We start from the raw sequence: 19,277 nt of genomic DNA, 5'->3' as shown, positions 1-19,277 counted from the left end.
GAGTTAATAAAATTATAAATAAATACTGGCACTTCTTGCAAGATGATCCGGTCCTCAAAAGCATTCTGCCAGTAAAACCTAAAATTATTTATAGGGGAGCAAAAAACCTAAAGAGCACTTTAGTACAAAGTAGTGACAAAGAAAGTATAGTTAGTAATAATTTTTTCAAACAGAATAAAGGTTTTTATGGCTGCGGCCAGTGCTTAGCATGTAGAAACACTAAAAGTAGGAAGCGTCATATAATGGATATGGAACCTTGGATAAATAAAAAATTCCAAATTCGAGACCATTTAACCTGTTACTCTAAAGGGGTGATTTATGTCCTGAAGTGTCAGTGTAATCTTCTATACATAGGTAGAACTATCAGATGTCTGAATACGAGAATAGCGGAGCACACGAGAAACATAAAAAACGGATTGGAGTCACATAGTGTCTCCAACCATTTTAAAACGTTCCATAATCAAGACCCTGAAGGAATGTTTTTTTGTTCAATAAAATTAGTTAAGAAAGACTGGAGAGGGGGAGACTACATTAGAAAAATAGGAATGGAAGAAATGAGATCATGGCACCTCAGGGTTTAAACCAAGATTTTGAATTATGTCATTTTATGAACTAAACTCCCTAAATTATATATTTTATATCTATCCTCTAGTCTAGAGTATTATGTTTTATTTTATTTATTTTTTAGGATTTTTATCATGGAAACCAATTTTAAAATCCCCCAATTTTTTACTACCATATAGTTTTTGAAATGACATGTTTTCCAAAAAATGCTGCTGTGGAGATTTTAGAAGCACTATAAGAGCACTTTAAAACTGTCTACACTACCTCTATATTGTAGGAGCACCTTAAAATGTTTGCACTACTTCTATGTTGTATAATGATTGATATAATGTTTACACAGCAATCTGGTAATACATATAAGAAACCTTCAATATATATGCAGAGTTTATTAGCATATGTGCATGAATTTATAGAAACAGTCTTCTGTGTTTGAAATATAATTGAACGAATTGAGAACAGTAGAAACGCCGGAATATGACATCATTGGAATGCATGATGCGTTCCAAACCGGCCGAGAACGAAACCTGGAAGTGACATCACTGGAACACATAATGCGTTTCACCTAGGCAGAAACCGGAACCCGGAAGTAAAAATGAGCGGACTTTTAAAAACTGAGAAAAGATCAAACAGTGAACAATATAGCCAACTGAGGAAGCCTGTTGTATCAGGCGAAACGCGTTTTGGGCGATTTTTAAGGACTATATAGCCCTATCTACAGCTGATTTGTTATATTTGAATTCGTTACTTTTTATTTAAAGTTTTTTATTTGGAAATAAAGTACCATTCTTTTGGAAATATACCACTGACCTGGCATTTTTTGTCTGTGAGCTGAGTAAAGGTGACTACAAACAGAATCCTGCATGAAAGAAGGATCTGGACATCCTGTAATGGTCCGAAGGCGCACACCATCCGAGTCATATGAGATTATGACTCCTGGCTTGTGAGTGAAAATTTATTGTGTGTAGATTCCTATTTTTATTTGCATTACTGTATTGCACTACGGTATACATTCTATTTTTCAGAATATTCGTTATACTGCCATTTTAAGAAGCTCCATCTTGTTTGTGAATGTATATTGGGGACCTAACTATGCTCCTCTGGAAAAAGGTCCCTTCCAATGTACCAAATATTGGAGACAACATCTAAGGAGACAGGATTTATTTTCTTTGAAATATGGAAAGGACCGATGAATCTTGGGGCCAATTTCATAGAAGGAACCTGGAGACGAATATTATGGGTAGAAAGCCATACCTTATCCCCTACAACATTTATTGGGAGCTGTTCTATGACGCCTATCAGCCTGATCCTTCTGCCAAGCCGCAGATTTCACCAAGGAACGCTGTAACTGCTCCCAAGTCCTATGTAAACCAGCTAAATGTTCATCCAGAACCGGCATTCCCTGCGCAGAAAATGCAGATGGGAGTGTTAGGATTACTATATGATCCAGCACGTAGTATTGTGTCACACAGATGACCAATAGGTAACGTATTACCGAGCCTTAGATTGGCCAGATTAACGTACCAAAGAATAGTCAGGATACTAGCTGAGGTCACGGGACACAGAAAGGGACACAATGATAAAGGAAAGCCAGAGGTCAGGGATACCAGAATACAGGGAAGTCAAAAATCAAAGCCAAAGTAAAAAAAACAGAAGAAACTTGAATCAGCAACGCACTCTCGGACAATCACTAGGGAAACCACAACAGGGTAATGAGGAAAGGTTATTTTAGGTTTAAATACCTGCTTTACCTCACTGATTGGCCGAGATTGCTCTTTGACCCCAAAACGTGCGCATGTGGCGTGTGCATGACGTCGCATGCATGCCGACATCATCAATCATGTGAGCGGACATAGGGGTATAATAAGTCATGGATCCACAGCAGCCAGCATCCATTAACATGCCGCAAGTGTTAGTCACGCAGATGCACAGCCGCTGACCGCAAGGTGAGTAAGAATATGTCACCGGGAGAACAACAGCATGCCGGCAATAAACAACGTAAAAAGGATTGTTACCAGAAGACTCATGCATAGCATTATTGCAAGCGATTCAGCCTAAGGAAGCAGGTCACCCAATCATTCTGGTGGTGGGAAACAAAAAAACGTATATATAGTTCTAGGGACTGGTTGGCTCGCTCATCAGCACCATTAGTCTGGTGGTGGAAGGGAGAAGAAAAGTACAATGAAATACCCATCTCCGAGCAAAAGGCTTTCCAAAACTGGGACACGAACTGGCTACCCATGTCAGACTCTATAGAATCTGGTATACCATGTAACCTAAACACCTCTCTGGTGAATACCATAGCCAGCTCCTTAGAGGATGGTAACGTAACTAGGGGTAAGAAATGAGCCATCTTGGAGAATCTATCAATTATCATGAAGATGACAGTATAGCCAACAATAAAATCCAGTGATAAAATATATTGGGTATTGGCAATGGATGCAATTATCCACAAGGGACTCTACGAGAATACTTCACACTAGCACATGTGACAGAGGCTTGCACATACTCTTTGATGTACCTGCTCATACTAGGCCACCAGAAGTTTCAAGACAAAGCAGAAGATTTTTTGAATACACCAGGATGTCCCGCTGCCTTAGTGTCATGAAAAAGGGACATTAATTCAGGCCTTTCAGGAGGAGCAACAAATAGTTTATCAGAAGGTGTTCCTATGGGACCATCTTTTTGTTTGAATCGTATGTCTTTCAATACAGATGAAGAACTAGAAAGCAGGGTGGTAGCAACAATCCTTTCAGGGGGGATAATAGGAGTGTGGTCCATTTCTTGGGTGTAGGCAGTCTCAAACTATCTGGATAAAATATCAGCTTTAGTGTTACGGTTGCCGGATCTATATGTTATGATAAAGTTAAAGTGGGATAAAAACAGAGACTACCTGGTTTATCTAGAAGATAAACTTTTAGCTACGCTGAGATAGGATAGGATTTTATGACCTGTGAAAATTATAACCGGATCCTTAGAACCTTCCAAAAGGGGTCTCCATTCTTTAAGTGCTACGATAATAGCAATGAGTTCTCTGTTGCCAATATCGTAATTCCTTTCAGCCATGGACAATTGTTTAGAATGGAAACAACAAGGATGCAAAGGCTTGACTCTTTTTGGGATGTGACACCTCCCGCCCGCCTCCCCTCCCCCCCCCCCCCCCCCCCCCATAAGAGGCATCAACTTCCAATATGAATGGCAAGGAAAAGTCTGGGTGTTTCAAGATAGGAGATGAAGAAAATATGGATTTAAAAAAATGGAAAGCCGAAAGTGCTTCACAGGGATCAGAGTGCTGGTGATAGAAGAAAAGTAATTTTCTATAATAATTATCAAAGCCAACAAAGCGCTGAGCCTGAGTTGCTTTTATTCCATGTGGAAGGGGACAGTCAATGACTGCAGAGGGTTTCTTAGGATCCATATGAAAACTAGCAGAAGAGACTAGATAACCCAGGGATTGCACCTCAGTCTGATCAAACATACACTTCTCGAGCTTCCAATAAAGACAATTGGCTAACAGTGTCTGTAGTACTTGTTTGACATGAATGTGGTGAGTATGCAGATCAGAGGAATAGATCAATATGTCGTTCAGGTAAACAATGACAAATGTCTGCATAAACTCCCTTAACATATAGTTAATGAAATCCTGAAGCACCGCTGGAGCATTACAGAGACCAAAGGGCATCACAGTGTATTCATAGTGGCCACTCCTAGTGTTAAAGGTGGTTTTCCACTTATGGCCCTATTATAATGTCACCAGGTATAACCCTAATACGCAGAGTTAGGATAGCAAGGGACAGAAAAAGGAAAATAAACAAATTACCGCGCCTTAGTGTGGCCGCACTTTACGTCACACAGAGAGAAAGCGTAGTTACAATACAAGCCGAGGTCAAGGTAATGGAGAGACAGTGAAAACGAAAACTTAGCCAGAGTCAGGTACACGGTAATCAGACAGAAGGGTAAACAAGACAGGCAAGGATTAAAGAGAAACTCAAGTCAGGAAACAAAGCCAAGGTCAATACCACAATATAATACAATAACTCAAGGTACGCACTAAAGGGTACTGGGAACAGCAACCACAATAGAGCACAGTTCTAGGTTAAATAATTCTGGGTTTCATTTGATTGGTCCACGTCATGCCTACGACCCAAAAAGTTTGTGAACGTGGGCACTACACACAAGAATTTTAGCAAATTTAAAAAAGAATGGCAAAATGTAGATTAAAACAACAGATCTGGAAAAATCCCCTACGCAGTTCTAGTCAAAGCTTGGTTAGTACAGCCTCAATTTTGCCATTGGGATTTCATTTACTAATAAGCGTTGCTTAGTGGATAATCTTGAAAGTGCTGAGAGACGCAGAGGGAAGCAGTGTGGAGAATAATAGGGTGGGGGTTCAAGGGTACAATAAGATCCAATAGACCAGAATGAAAGACTCCAGATTGGCAGAGTAAAGTCCACACCATTGGTAACTTAAAAGTTTTAATTTTATTATATTTTATTTTTTTGCATAATTTATTAAACTATAAAAAATATATATTTTTTTTTAAAAATGCATAAATGTTTTAAATCATTGATCTACTTTAATGCAAACATTTGGGAATGGGGGGCAATTGCAGTCCCGTTATCCTTTAACGAATGTGCTAAGTCATGTTTGTCTATAATAGAATTTGTATTGTGCTGTCCACAGAATAAGTGCAATCTCAGTGTGTGACTCACTTCTAGTCATACCACGTTCCTGCTGAGTCACGTTGGGCGCCTCTTGTTCTCACACTGTGTAAAATGTGCTGTGTCACGCTCAGGGCTTGTTTGGGGAAGTAAAAGCTGAGCCATCTGCCAGTTTCTTAAAACAATGATGATGGAAAACAGTGTGTTGCTGCGTATTTAACCCCTTCACAAGACACGGCTGGCATGATGCATAGATTTTCGGCCAGGTCCAGATCGTGAAGTTTCTAAAACAAATCTACTTTTAGCCGTTTACCTTTATTAAACAGCAACGCAACGTTCCCAGACAACCTTTCGTGTTTGTTAAGATTTTAATGTTTGTTTTTTTTAAGATTTATTACATAATTTTTTTTTTTGTATTTTTTTTTTTTTGTGCACATTTTTTGGCAAAAAAATGCAAACCACTGTTTCTAATCGTTTGGTGTGTCAGTGTAGACATATCGTACGTAATGTTTTACTCAGCATTAAGGTTATGCTCAGTGGCAGATGTAATGTGATATTTTTTGGCCCTTCTTTAAGGCAAGGGTGGACAAAAGGTAGATTGTTGGTAATTGTTGTACAACACCCACAATGCTTCACCAGCTGGGGAGCTACCATTTGCCCATCACTGCAGAGTTAGAATGCAAGCATGTTTTTGTATGGAGTGTGTGTGTGAATGCAGTTGTGTGTTTGTATGTACTGTTGCCATTGGAAAGCAGTGGTTTACCTGTGTATAATGTTTGTGTTTTATAGCCTGTCCTAGCCTGTGCGGCCCTCTCTCGAAGCTGGGGGGCAGTGACCTGAATTCGCTTCCTTCCATCAATCACTGCTGTGTGACAGGGGCCTGGTTGTGTTGTTCAAGGTCCACAGCGCCCGGCCGCCCCGTGATCAGACTAGCACATCAGGCGGCCCTAAGTGCCCCATAGCGGGTGGGCCTGGTGTTAGCACACTGTCGGTAGTTCCGCCGTTGGTTATAGATCACGTGGTTTTTCAGGCATTTTGTTTTTTCCATATTGGTTTTCAGGGATTTTTCAGCAAAATAAATTAACACTAATTAAAATGATAGTGGGGATTATTCGTTAAGCTCTGAACTGTCATAAATTAAAAAACATAATTCCACATTTGTGCCAAAAAAACGCTGATCTGTAAAAATTATTCACAGTTCGGCTATTTTAGCTCAGATTTTAGAATTCAGATTTCGATTCACTGCCATTCAGTGATTAGTGAACGAACCCCTTTGTGCCATCACCAATTGAAGTCTACGAAGCAGCAAATAGTCAATCAGAGTGAGAATTGCGGCTATCGTCTTAGCGTCATTTAATCAATCTGATAGATAAGAACTCAGGCTTGCCGAATGCGGATTCATGTCTTATATATCTTTTAAATTGAAGCAAAATGTACGGTATTTGCTTTCTGAGTTATTAAATATCTTATAGTCGGGGCAGGGCCGGACCGCCAAGCAGAGCAGACACATGGCACTATAGCTCCTGCTATTTTCAGGCAATTTGGTCCCAAAAACGCAACTTCTGGAGCTGAGTCACAACAGGCAACTGCACTGAGAAGTGCCAGTACTGGAGAACAATCAGCGACCTGATTCTGGGCCCCTTTTGGGGGGAACACAGAACCCTAAGACCGAGGTCTAGTCAAGCCTATCCAGGTGGTGAGTAGGGTGGACGGCCGCTGCCCTGCTATCCTGCCTGGCTGCAACATGGGGGTCCCCTAACTCAGTGGGGTGATGGCCCTGCTTCCCCCCCTTTGGGCCGGTGGGGGTCATCCCGGCCTACCCTGGGGTTCTTAACCGAGCGGAGACTTCACCTCAGAGACATCACCTAAGATGGCGGCTGGGACTGACCGGCGCGCTATGGAGGAAGAGGCCCCTCCTTGGGGCTCTTGGCGCTCGCTGCGGGCTACTCAGGGAGAAATAATTTGAGCAACCTACCTAACCTGAGACCCGACCTGGAGTGCTCCAATCAACACCGAGGACCTTGAGCGGAGATCAGCTGACTGACAAAGCGGCTCCAAGGGTACTCGGGCTGCAAGCTGGCACGATCCGGTGAAACCGAGCCACACACACAACGGCCGCGGTTCACTATGAAGACCTCACACATACCCAGCTCCCAACCGCAACCGGCTGATACCGCCCGACAAGCTACACCACAGCTTAATTATTCACAGATGGAGCTGAGAAACACAGAACTGTGACCTGCCTGTGATGGGAGTTGGCTGCTCTCTGCACGGGGACTGGGGCTGCCTACTTTCTGTCTCCTGAATAACCACAATCAGGATCACGTCCACCTCTCCTCAGGGAGGAGAGTCTCTGTCCGGGGACCCAGGATTCTTTAACCACGGTGGCATAAATGTTTTTTTTTTTCTTCAAGCACTAACCATGCCATCTTGCCTAGCAAACCTGTCTCTCTCACTCAATTAATGCTTAACCTCCAACATGTTTCCCATCCTGAATATAAAAAAAAACCTGTGCTATGTATTTTAATGCCATACCTATGTTAATGTATGTTTCCATACCTGCTTGCACCAGCTATCGTGGCAGTGCAAACATGATTGTTCACGCTAAGCACAAATAAAATAAAGAATTAAAAAAATATCTTATAGTCAGCAATCCACACGATAATCACAAATTGCAAAACAATTTTCAAACATCCTGTTGTGCAGTTTTTTTGACTTCCCCAAGCCTTGCTCTCACCCCTCCCTATGTCTTCTTTTTTGGCATGTGACCGTTCTCCTGCAAAAAAAAAAAATCTCAGTCAGCCTTTCTGTGGCCATGTGACGTTCACAGGGAACGTGAATATAAAAAGGGAGCAGTGGGGAGCTAAGACAGACTTCGCTATCAAGCCTCAACAGGATACAGTGTTCTGTAAAGGGATACAACGTGAAGACATGGACACCCTCAGCAGCCACAGTGACAGCAGGTATTTAATAGGAATCCTAGGTTTTCTTTAACAATTCTTATACACAGTGCTTTACGCAGATTAACGGTGACTCCGGGATCATTTGTAGCAGTCTAACAGGGTTACTTACTGAAGCAGGCATAGGCAACCTTCGGCACTGCAGATGTTTTGGACTACACCTCCCATGATGCTTTGCCAGCATTATGGTTGTAAGAGCATAATGGGGGATGTAGTCCACAACATCTGGAGTGCCGAAGGTTGCCTATCCCTGTCTAAAGCGAGACTCTGGAAGGCCAGATTAGTCGAACTGGAAAAAATTCTCTAAGTCAGCTATGATTTCAGATCGGCTACTTTGGTCTTAACTTTGCAAATCACTTTAAGTGATAGAGCGAATGATAAACCGTTACGCGTTCGTAGAAAAAGCGAATGGTATGTGGATATTTTTTTATTGTGGAAAATGATATATTTTTCTAACCGATTTGTATAGTGGTTTATTTCGGCATATTTCCCCCCCTTTACTTTGTTTCCAGCAGTTGCCTGCTGGCTACTCGTACATTGATTTATCAGATTTGGGGATGTTTGTAATCCGATATGGCAATGTATTGCCCGTGCCTGGGTGTACTTGCCAAGCAGGGAGTTGAAGAGAATTGAAAAACGAATCTCACAATTTAGGCAAAAAGGGCTAATTTACTAAATTGTTCCCCAAGTCAGAGATCGTCTGTTTTAGCCTGAATTTTGCCGATCCGACTTCCTTCGAATTCGCAGCTTAGTGAATGATGGCAACGAGCAGTGAATGAGGATTTGTGCAGCTGTAAAGTTTAGGTGTTGGGCTCCAAGTGCTCATCATTCTCAGCCAGGATGAGATGCAGACCGTAATCCTAATTCCCTTAACTCTAATACAACTCCTAGTAGATAGCTGGGATCCTGTAGACACAGAACGTTCGGAATGATGGGTGTTGCAATTCACTGCATTTGGACACCCTACTTACCTTACTGCGCAGCATGAAGGGTTAATCCAAGCACCACGACTGCTCAAATTTTTTAAGTGGTCATGGTGCCTGGAGTATATAAAATGCTGCACATACAGAATTTAACCCCTTTGGTGCTGGAGGTGATGGGCTGCAAAGAGAGCTTGGCCTCAGTGTTGGAGTGGAGGTAAGTTTAACTATATATTAAAAAAAAAAAATTATAATTAAGTTTGGGAAGGGGGCAGGATAGAAAGAGTGAGCTGGATGGGGGGGAGCTGAGTGTACCTATGTGTGCTGGTTATGTTGTGTTTGTGAATGGGAGTCTGAGTGTGGCTGAGAGTTGTGTGTGTGTGTGTATGTTCACCATCCTGGTGATCCAGTGGAGGAGTTGCCTATTAAGTAATCCGGTTCTGTTTAATGCTCAAAAGAAAAACATGAATTCCTATTTCTAAGCTTAACCCTAACAATCCCGGAGGAAACAGCTCTGAAATGGAACCATGATAAGGTAATTACATTGGGATTATTCACTAAACAATGAATTGAAAACCAAGCTATAACGATTTCAGATCAAATAGCCGGTTTGTAAAGGTTCTCCAACATAGCTGTAGGTACTGCGCCTTGTTTTTTCAGTACTTAGCGAACGAACCCCAAGTCATTTCACAATTCCACGTTTTCTCAATCAGTAGCTGGTGGCCATTAATCTGCCGATAATGAAATCTCCAAACTCTCTTACATCTGTGTTCTTCCAGCTAATCATAGGAACATTCTTAGATTCTTTCACAGCGCTGTTATTTACTGTTTCGGCAAATTCTTCCTTTTTTTACTGTAATAAACTGGAAGGAACGCTCTGAGGCCAAAGCAAGGGACATGTAAAGGCAGAGAAAAATGAACATTTAAAGTAGGAATAATAATGAAACTTTCGTCTTTAATTACCATAACCACTACAGGACAGGGCTGGTAGGGTTCTCCGCTTATGGGCGCAGTCCCCAGTTTTTTGTCAACCCCTTTTAGAGCAAAAACGATCACTCCCAGCCACCCATAGTCCAACCCTTTTCACCCGCTTTCTTAATCAGGAAACTACATACCTGAATTATTAGTGTGCATTCGCCCAACACTGGGCAGCCTTGGCTGATAAGTCCGGGGGTAACCAGACCCTACTTAACTCCTCCCACAGCGCTTTCAGCTATCGCTACTGTCTAAGGTTGGATGAATACATACTACTAATTACGAGTGTGGCTGATGGATGGATACTAGATAGAAAGACAGACAGGTAGATATTGTTAAACGATAGCACTCACAAAACATGCTGTTATTAGCAAACATTTGCTCAAAAATCAAAGAAATGTATCATAAAAATTACAACTTTATATTTATTAAGGTTTTTAACTGTTGTTAAGCAAAAACTTAGCCCCTTGCCGGCACTGTCATTGTCTCCAAGTGATGAAGCTACAATGTAGGAGAGCAGGAGAACCCCCTGTACCAAGGTTCTCCTGCTGTCTCTTATCCTGATTGACAGGTGAGGGCAAGGAAGTACCATCATTATGAAAATCTCTGCTAGCTGAAACTTTACGCTCTTTCATTGAAACACATGTACATAATATTACTTGGCTACATCTTAAGAAACGTAAGCGTTCTTTTGAATATATAACACTCTAAGTGAGAACATTTTCTTTTGTAGCACCAGTGGGGATTTGTCTGAATTGTTGAAAGAAGCAACTAAAGAGGTACACGAGCAGGCGGAAAATACAGAGTTCATGAGGAACTTCCAGAAAGGCCTGGTCTCACTACATGAGTTCAAGGTAGGAGCTTGACATGACATAAAATATATTGACATTCAAAATCTGCATAAATTATGATTGTATTTTATTATTTACAGTGCACGTAGGGGGAGGGGTCTGAACTAATTAGGGACATGAAGACTATATAGATAGCGCTAGATTTATATTCTTATCAAGATAGTGTCCCTTTAATTATTAACTAAACTGGGAACTGGAGAGGAATTGACCCGGGAACTGCAAACTGTAAGCCAGAATGACCAACCAGGCAAAAGCGAACAGAGTTGAGTAGCTTTTCTAATTTTACTGTTTTGACTAGTAGTTTGGCACAATTCTTAGTGAAGTGAATAAGCCATCTATGTTAAATGTATCAAAAGTCACCACTTTTAGATTTGGCGAGATAGTCCAGTCCCACCGCCCCAGATCTGTTCTATTATCCCACTTCTGGTGGCACAGAACAAGTTTGTGGGGGCAGAGAGAACTCCTTTACTGTATTAGCGACTGGGCAGCTATTGATAGTCTTTTATGGCTGTGTAATTAGCTAGGTACGGAATAATTATTTATTACTTTTGACGCTTTGTATTTTTTTCCAGATGGTTATGTCTTCCTTATATTTTGTTTATGAAGCGTTAGAGGCAGAGATTGAGAGAAATAAAGACAACCCGGTCTTCTCCCCCGTTTTTTTTCCATTGGAGCTACATCGAAAGGATGCTCTGGAACAAGATCTGGAGTATTTTTATGGACCACAGTGGAGAAAGAAGATTCCATGCCCTCAGTCTACAAAGAACTATGTCAGTAGGCTTCGTCACGTTGGACAGAAGGAACCAGAGTTGCTGGTAGCCCATGCATACACACGGTACTTGGGTGACCTTTCTGGTGGCCAAGTTCTCAAGAAGATTGCTCAGAAGGCCTTGCAACTTCCAGTGACTGGAGAGGGGCTAGCTTTCTTCACATTTGACAATGTTACCAATGCAACAAAGTTCAAACAACTTTATCGTTCCCGTATGAACTCGATAGAAATGAACGTAGCTGCCAAAAATAGAATATTAAATGAAGCCAAGACTGCATTCTTGCTTAATGTCAAGGTAATGACGCAAGATTAAACAAATCACTGTCCTTATCTAATATTCTTATTAATTTCCACTCTGAATCTCTGTGCTAAATGTGTTGCGCGATTTTATAGTTGCAATGACCATGTACTAGTCTAGAAGTTGTGTTATAACCCTTTTGCACATGTTATCATTTTAAAGAACTTGGGCCACAACATGGCCATTCCACAGATTTGATACCTTTAACTAGTAAGGTATCAGTACACTGAAAAGGGAAGATCGAAATATCTAGCTTAAATTGGTTAACAAGTTCATCATAGGTACTCTGTGTTAATGTCACAACAAAGTGATTGCCCAACAATGTGTTTGTATAGTGTTAATAAAATTCATTTATACATATCTCTCTCCATTTGTAAATGGCAACCAGCACATAGGGTCTCACTTTTAATATTTTTTGGATAGGGAAAAACAAACAGAAAAATGCAAAGAGTTCACATGAACCTGTTTTAATAGAAACATAGAATGTGACGGCAGATAAGAACCATTCGGCCCATCTAGTCTGCCCAATTTTTTCTAAAGACTTGCATTGGTCCCTGGCTTTAACTATAGATTTCTCTGGTATTCCCAAGAAACAGGGTCCTGTGAGATGATATATGAATCTGATTTAAGACAATGCCCCCTTGTCCTATCTTGTTTTTGGTTTAAATTGGCAGAAGATTAGACATATTCGATAAGCACTGTAAACAGAAGTATTTATTTGATGTATGTTCATTGTGGCCCAGGTTTTTGAAGAGCTGCAGATCTTATCAACTGCGAAATCTCAAGAAGGGCTTGACAAGCCTGACATTCCAACGTTACGAAGTCGGACACAAAACACAGCAAATGGTAAGTCCTTCTGTAGCTACTAAAGTCTGGTGATGGACTGTCAGAAGTCAAAAAATGCCTCTAATCCTTGAATCAGATACATCCAAATGCATTAAAGATGTTGTTGTTGTTTTTTTTTTTTTTTTTACTTTAATGGTCATTGTGACGGGTTTATTCGGGTTTTGATTATTTTGGGTCTTTGTCAAGCCTGACAGATGTTGACATGTTGCATGATGGGTGCTTCATATGGAGAAAAAAAAAAGCATTGCGTGAGACGTAACTTATAATTTGCTTCTCAGCAATCAGAAAGAAAGAAAACGTTAATCTACTCAAAGCATAAAGGGAGAGTGGGAACGTAGAGATTAATCCATGAAACTGCTATATAAGGGGCAAGTGGGACAAGGGACATAAAGAAAAGCAAGATGGGGGTTGAATTGCTCCCAAGAAAAATAAAAGTGTTATGATCAAGATTTTAAACATATGTCCATTACCTGCCTCTTGAATTTATCTCAACTGAGCTAAACAGACCAGGAAGTAAGAGGACCAGTTGTCTGATTGACAGCCAGGTGGGTGGCTGTAACAACCTGGCTATAATAGTGCCTCCTATAGACTGCAAGTTCGTTTGAGCAGGGTCCTCTTTAACTTTTTGTTCCTGTAAGGTTTTTTTTTTTTTTGTAATTGTCTTATGTATTGTTAAATCTCCTCCTCTTACAATATTGTAAAGCGCTACAGAATTTGTGGGTGCTATATAAATACCAATAATAAATAAAATAAATAGTGCCAATTTCTACTACAATCAGCAGTTTTTGTAAACTAAAAATAAAAGAGGACTCTTCAAACATAGAGCAGATTTTGGTGTTACTTTAAGCATCTTTTGGCTGTTGCATAACCTAGATTAATGAAATGCACACACCATCCATTTGGATCAACCTATCTTACCTATGCATGTGCATTTTTAACCCCTTAAGGACTGGACTTTTTTTGCGATGTTGTACATTTGCGACCAGACATCTTTTTGACACTTTTGTGGTGTTTGTGTTTAGCTGTAATTTTCCGCTCTCTCATTTACTGTTCCCATACAAATTATATATTGTTTTTTTCAGGACAAAAGGGGCTTTCTTTACATACCATTATTTATATAATCTCATCTAATTTAATTTAAAAAAAATGAAAAAATATGATGAAAAATTGAAAAAAATACACGTTTTTTGAATTTTATGTGAAAAATCTTTTACTCATCTACAAAAGCGAATGAAAAAAACTGCTAAATAGATTCAAAATGTTGTCCTGAGTTCAAAAATACCCAGTGTTTACATGCTTTTTGCTTTTTTTTTGCATGTTATAGGGCTATAAGTACAAGTAGGATATTGCGGTTTCAAAACATACATTTTTAAAATGTATCAATAGTGACATTGTAACACTATTATCTGTCATAAATTGCTAAATAACACCCCACATGTACATATTTTTTTAAAAGTAGACAACCCAGGGTATTCAATATGGGGTATGTCCAGACTTTTTTAGTAGCCACTTAGTCGCAAACACTGGCCAAAGTTAGCGTTCATATTTGTTTGTGTGTGAAAAAAGTAAAAAACTAAATTGAACGCTAATTTTGGCCAGTGTTTGTGACTAAGTGGTTACTAAAAACGGCTGGACTTACCCCATTTGCAATACCTTGGGTTGTCTTCTTTTGCAAATGGTATGCCATCATGGGGTAATTCTCATTCCTGGGCTACCATATGCTCTCAAAGGCAACGTAACCAACCTGGCCATTTTCAATGTAAAAATATTTGACCTATATATTTGACCCTGTAACTTTCAAAAACGCTATAAAACCTGTACATGGGGGGTCCTGTTCTACTCAGGAGACTTTGCTAAACACAAATATTAGTGTTTCAAAACTGGAAAATGTATCACAACAATTATATCATCAGTAAAAGTGCTGTTTGTGTGTGAAAAATGCAAAAAAAGTCACTTTCACTGACAATATCATCGCTGTGATATGTTTTACTGTTTTGAATCACTAATATTTGTGTTCAGCGAAGTCTCCCGAGTAAAACAGTACCCCCCATGTACATGTTTTAGGGTGTCGTAGAACGTTACAGGGTAAAATACAGTGATAGCAAATTAAATTCTCTGGTCTTTCGGCCTGGGTTGGCAGGCAGGTCCCTTAAATTGCAATCAATAAAATAACTTAATTATGTCAAAATATTACCTAAATACGCACGTAGAATTTAAATATATATGCATATTTATATATTTGAAGTCTACGTGTATATTTATATAATTATTTATGTAATTTTGTATATCGACATATGAATAGTTTGCATTCTTTTTATTTATTTAAATATACATAGATATATATACAATTTCATTCTAAGTGTATTTTGATATAAATATATATATATTAATATCAAAATACAGTTAGAATAAAATTTCGTATAGATATATAATTTTTTTTCAATTTTTTATTATTATTTTTAATTTTTTTAATTTAATTTAAATTATTTATTATTCGTATTTTATAATAATATATATATACAATATATATAGTTATTATATATATTATATATATACGTGTGCAAATTAATTATAAGTGTATTTTTATATTAATATATGTACATATTAATATAAAAATACACTTAGCATGACATTATATATATGATATATAGACATATATTATATAGGTATAATATATGTCTATATATCATATATATACACATATATAATAATATATTTTTTTTTTATTAACTATAACTTTAAATTTTTTTATGATTTTACAGCAGCAGGGAGACTGCCTGTCAGCACAGACAGTCCCCCTGCAGGCAGAGTCTAGGACACCTATTGTGACCATGTGGTCGCCCTGTTGGGCGATCACATGGCCCCAGGGGTCCTAAACCGCCATGGGGAGACTGTCTGGGCTGCAGGCAGTCTCCCCACACCGGGAGCACCGCCGATCGCCGCCGGGGGAACGACGGCGATCGGGTAAGTACATTTTAAATTTAGGACGGTTCAGGACCGTCGTCGGTCGGCAACGCAAAAATGCCGATGACGGTCCTGAACCGTCCTGCGTCCTCAAGGGGTTAAAGCATTGCGTATATTAAAGGGAAACAATAATCACCAGAACAACTACAGCTTATTGAATCTCTTCTGGTGAGTAGAATCATTACTGTCAGGCTTTTTGCTGTAAACACTGTCTATTCAGAGAAAATGCAGTGTTTACATTAGAGCCTAGTGACAACTTCACTGGCCACTCCTCAGATGGCTACTAGAGGTGCTTCCTGGGGCAGTGCTGCACAGTGTCCAGTACTGCCGTTCAGCAACCCCAGGCTCTGCATGGAGACGCTGAATAATGTTCCCATAGAGATGCATTGAATGAATACATTTCTATGAGGAGATGTTGATTTGTGCACATGGACTAGTGCTGCCTGTGACAAAAAACCCACCCTGTGAAATAGTGATGTAGTAAAAGACAGACTGTAGCGTATATGACTACATGCAACTTAGGTAAGAACCTTGCTTAAAGGATCACTATATTGTCAGGAAAACAAATCGGTTTTCCTGACACTATAGTGCCCTGAGGGTGCCCCCAGCCTCAGGGACCCAGTCCCGTGGTGCTGAAGGGGTTAAAACCCCTTCAGTTACTCACCTTCTTCCACCGCCAGGCTCCCTTTCCTCTCCTTCCCCACTGACGTCAGCGGAGCGGAATGAGCATGCGCGGCAGTGCCGCGTGCGCATTCAAAGTGTCCATAGGAAACCATTTCTCAATGCTTTCCTATGGACGCTCTGCGCGATGGAGGGCATAATATGCCTCCAGCGTCGCAGATGCGTCTCTAGTGGCTGTGCGGAAGACAGCCACTAGAGGCTGGCTTAACCCCAAATGTAAACATAGCCGTTTCTCTGAAACTGCTATGTTTACATCTGAAGGGTTAAAACCTGAGGGACCTGCCACCCAGACCACTTCATTGAGCTGAAGTGGTCTGGGTGACTAGTGTCCCTTTAAATATGGAAACAAAACTGCAAGTGTAGCCCCTGGAAGAGGCTAATAATGTTAAGTGTACCACACCGCAACAAAATAGCAGTTACTCTTTCAATTGCAGAGATCCATATTAAAGTAAGTAACAGCTATAAATGTATGAGCTGAACAAGATCCCAAACTCAATATGCTGCCCAGTAGGAACATACTGTGCCTTATGGAGAGTACAGTCAGGTTGACTGGGTATAATATGGGCACATAAATTCTGTATCCCTCCTGGTACTGATCATATTAAGGGTAAATGCACATCCACACACAGGCTTTTGCAGCCCTTAGGGGGTTACTAAGTAGTAATAGCGATCGGCTATTTGATTGAACCTAAATTCGGATCACAGCCCTAATCTTCGCTAGTGATATGAATCAGCTCTATCAGTAGTTAGCTACTCGGTGTATGGTGAGAGGTCAGAACACTGTCCAACCCTCAGTGTTACCAGCACTAGGATCAACTAGTAGAACGCATAGGGTGTTAACATTATTAGCCTCTTCCAGGGGCTACACTAGCAGTTTTGTTTCCATTTTAACCCCTTAAGGACACATGACATGTGTGACATGTCATGATTCCCTTTTATTCCAGAAGTTTGGTCCTTAAGGGGTTAAGCAAGGTTCTTACTTAAGTTGCATGTAGCCACATACGCTACAGTCTGTCTTTTACTCCATCACTATTTCACGGGGTGGGTTTTTTGTCACAGGCAGCACTAGTCCATGTGTGTATATATGTATTTTTTTCTTTTGATGTTTAATAAAGTTCTTTTTTTTTTTTGCATGTCTTCGAATTGAACTTAATATAGGAGGTTCTAGTATTGAGGAGACTGATTCGATCAAGCTAGGGAGTCATCTCTCCTCTTTAGAGTTTTTTTCATTTTTCATATTCTCCAGGGTTATGCTCTTCATCACCTCCGTAACCCTTCTCATACTCTCGGTCTAGGAACTTGTTTTCTGGTAGGGGGTATTTGTATATCCTTATCTGTGGTTTTAAAAGTATAGTGTCAGGAATACTCGTTTGTGCTCCTGACACTACAATGCCAAATTTAATATGGTCAATTACACTATATTGTCAATTATCAATATTGTAATTACACTGTATAATTCTAAGCAAGATCCCTGAAGGTTGTCCAACTAGTGGTCCTAGGACAAATGGATCTATGGAGAACACATATATTAGCAGAATGCGCAAAAACTAAAAAATGTAATCTGCACGCTAATTATCTATTAAGACAGAAAAACTAATCAAACTGCACATTGCTCCATAAACATGGTACTACTGCACACGGATTCAAATCCATGTTTTAAAACTAACCAGTATATATTTTTATTTCGAATAGGAGACGTCCAACTGAAGACTGAATATCGACAGACAGGGGTCTCCACCAAAAACAATTCTACATTTATCCGCTGGACGGTCATTGTGGGTTGCGCTCTGGTGGCTCTCGCAGCTCTGTACATTTCATAAACCGTATATAAATGACCTGTTTTCATTAAGCAGACTTCATCTCAAATTATAATATTGGCTCAGATGAAAGCCGCAATGACGAAATGGCATCACCGGCTTCCTTTTTTGTATATCTCAACACGTTGCTTTTTTCTATTCCAATAAACGGCTGAAATCCTCAGGAATTATCAAACATTTCAGCAAGATTAGCAGTATTAGTAACTGATTTTACAGACATTTTATCTCTGATGTGTAATTATAAGTTAAATCTATAGCAATGCAAATAGGACAAGTGAATGTTTTATTATTATGAAGGTTGTCCAACTAGTGGTCCTAGGACAAGATTAGACCTGATGTGTCCACTACAACATTTACATCCATTATCATTCACCATAATATGGTCAGAAGGGGGTACCTACAAATATGTCACAAGTCAGGTTCATACTTATTCCTTCCAATCATTATGTATGCCCACCCCACGTTCACAATCCACAATCATTTTAGTTTTTTAATTACATTGTGAATTGTAGGCCTCTTAGAATTAGTATAGAGCAAGGTATCTATTAGCTTGTTTTAATGTTATTTTCAAAAGGTAATGTCCTTTGAAAGCATGTATTAATGAGCTTGATTAACAGCTAGCAATTGGCTAAGACAGGGGAACACCAGAAATAGGATCAAACAATAGAAATTTTTACAGAAAACTATCAAGAATTCAATGTTTTTCTACTACTTAAAAAACAAAAAAAACAATTGTATATATTTAAATGTCTTTGTATTTTTATTAAATAAACGCTTTTTTTTTTTATGTAACATGCAAACAGTATGTCTTTGATGTAATGTATGTGATTTTATTTTTAACAACCAATATGAATAAAGACAAATTTTACATTTTTACAATGCTGCGTTGACACATTTATTTTATTATTATTTTTTTTATGGGCAATTAAAAGACAAGAATTGCTCATTTTGAGACAAAATAGGTGAGATTTCA

At 39.5% G+C, this 19,277-nt stretch overlaps 1 protein-coding gene across 1 annotated transcript; it reads left to right on the top strand.

Moving 5' to 3' along the window:
* Positions 1-8,080: 8,080 nt before the first annotated feature.
* HMOX1 (heme oxygenase 1) lies at positions 8,081-19,036 on the top strand. The gene is made up of 5 exons (XM_063427035.1): positions 8,081-8,186; positions 10,812-10,932; positions 11,502-11,993; positions 12,740-12,842; positions 18,180-19,036. Exons 1-5 carry the CDS (start codon positions 8,155-8,157, stop codon positions 18,305-18,307), a joined length of 876 nt encoding a protein of 291 aa, XP_063283105.1. The 5' UTR covers positions 8,081-8,154; the 3' UTR covers positions 18,308-19,036.
* The last annotated feature ends 241 nt before the right edge of the window (positions 19,037-19,277 follow it).

Source organism: Pelobates fuscus, chromosome 7 (assembly GCF_036172605.1).
Source record: "Pelobates fuscus isolate aPelFus1 chromosome 7, aPelFus1.pri, whole genome shotgun sequence".
Lineage (NCBI taxonomy): Eukaryota > Metazoa > Chordata > Amphibia > Anura > Pelobatidae > Pelobates > Pelobates fuscus.
The sequence above is the reverse complement of the archived record's forward strand: the minus strand, read 5'-3'. Positions and strand labels throughout refer to the sequence as shown.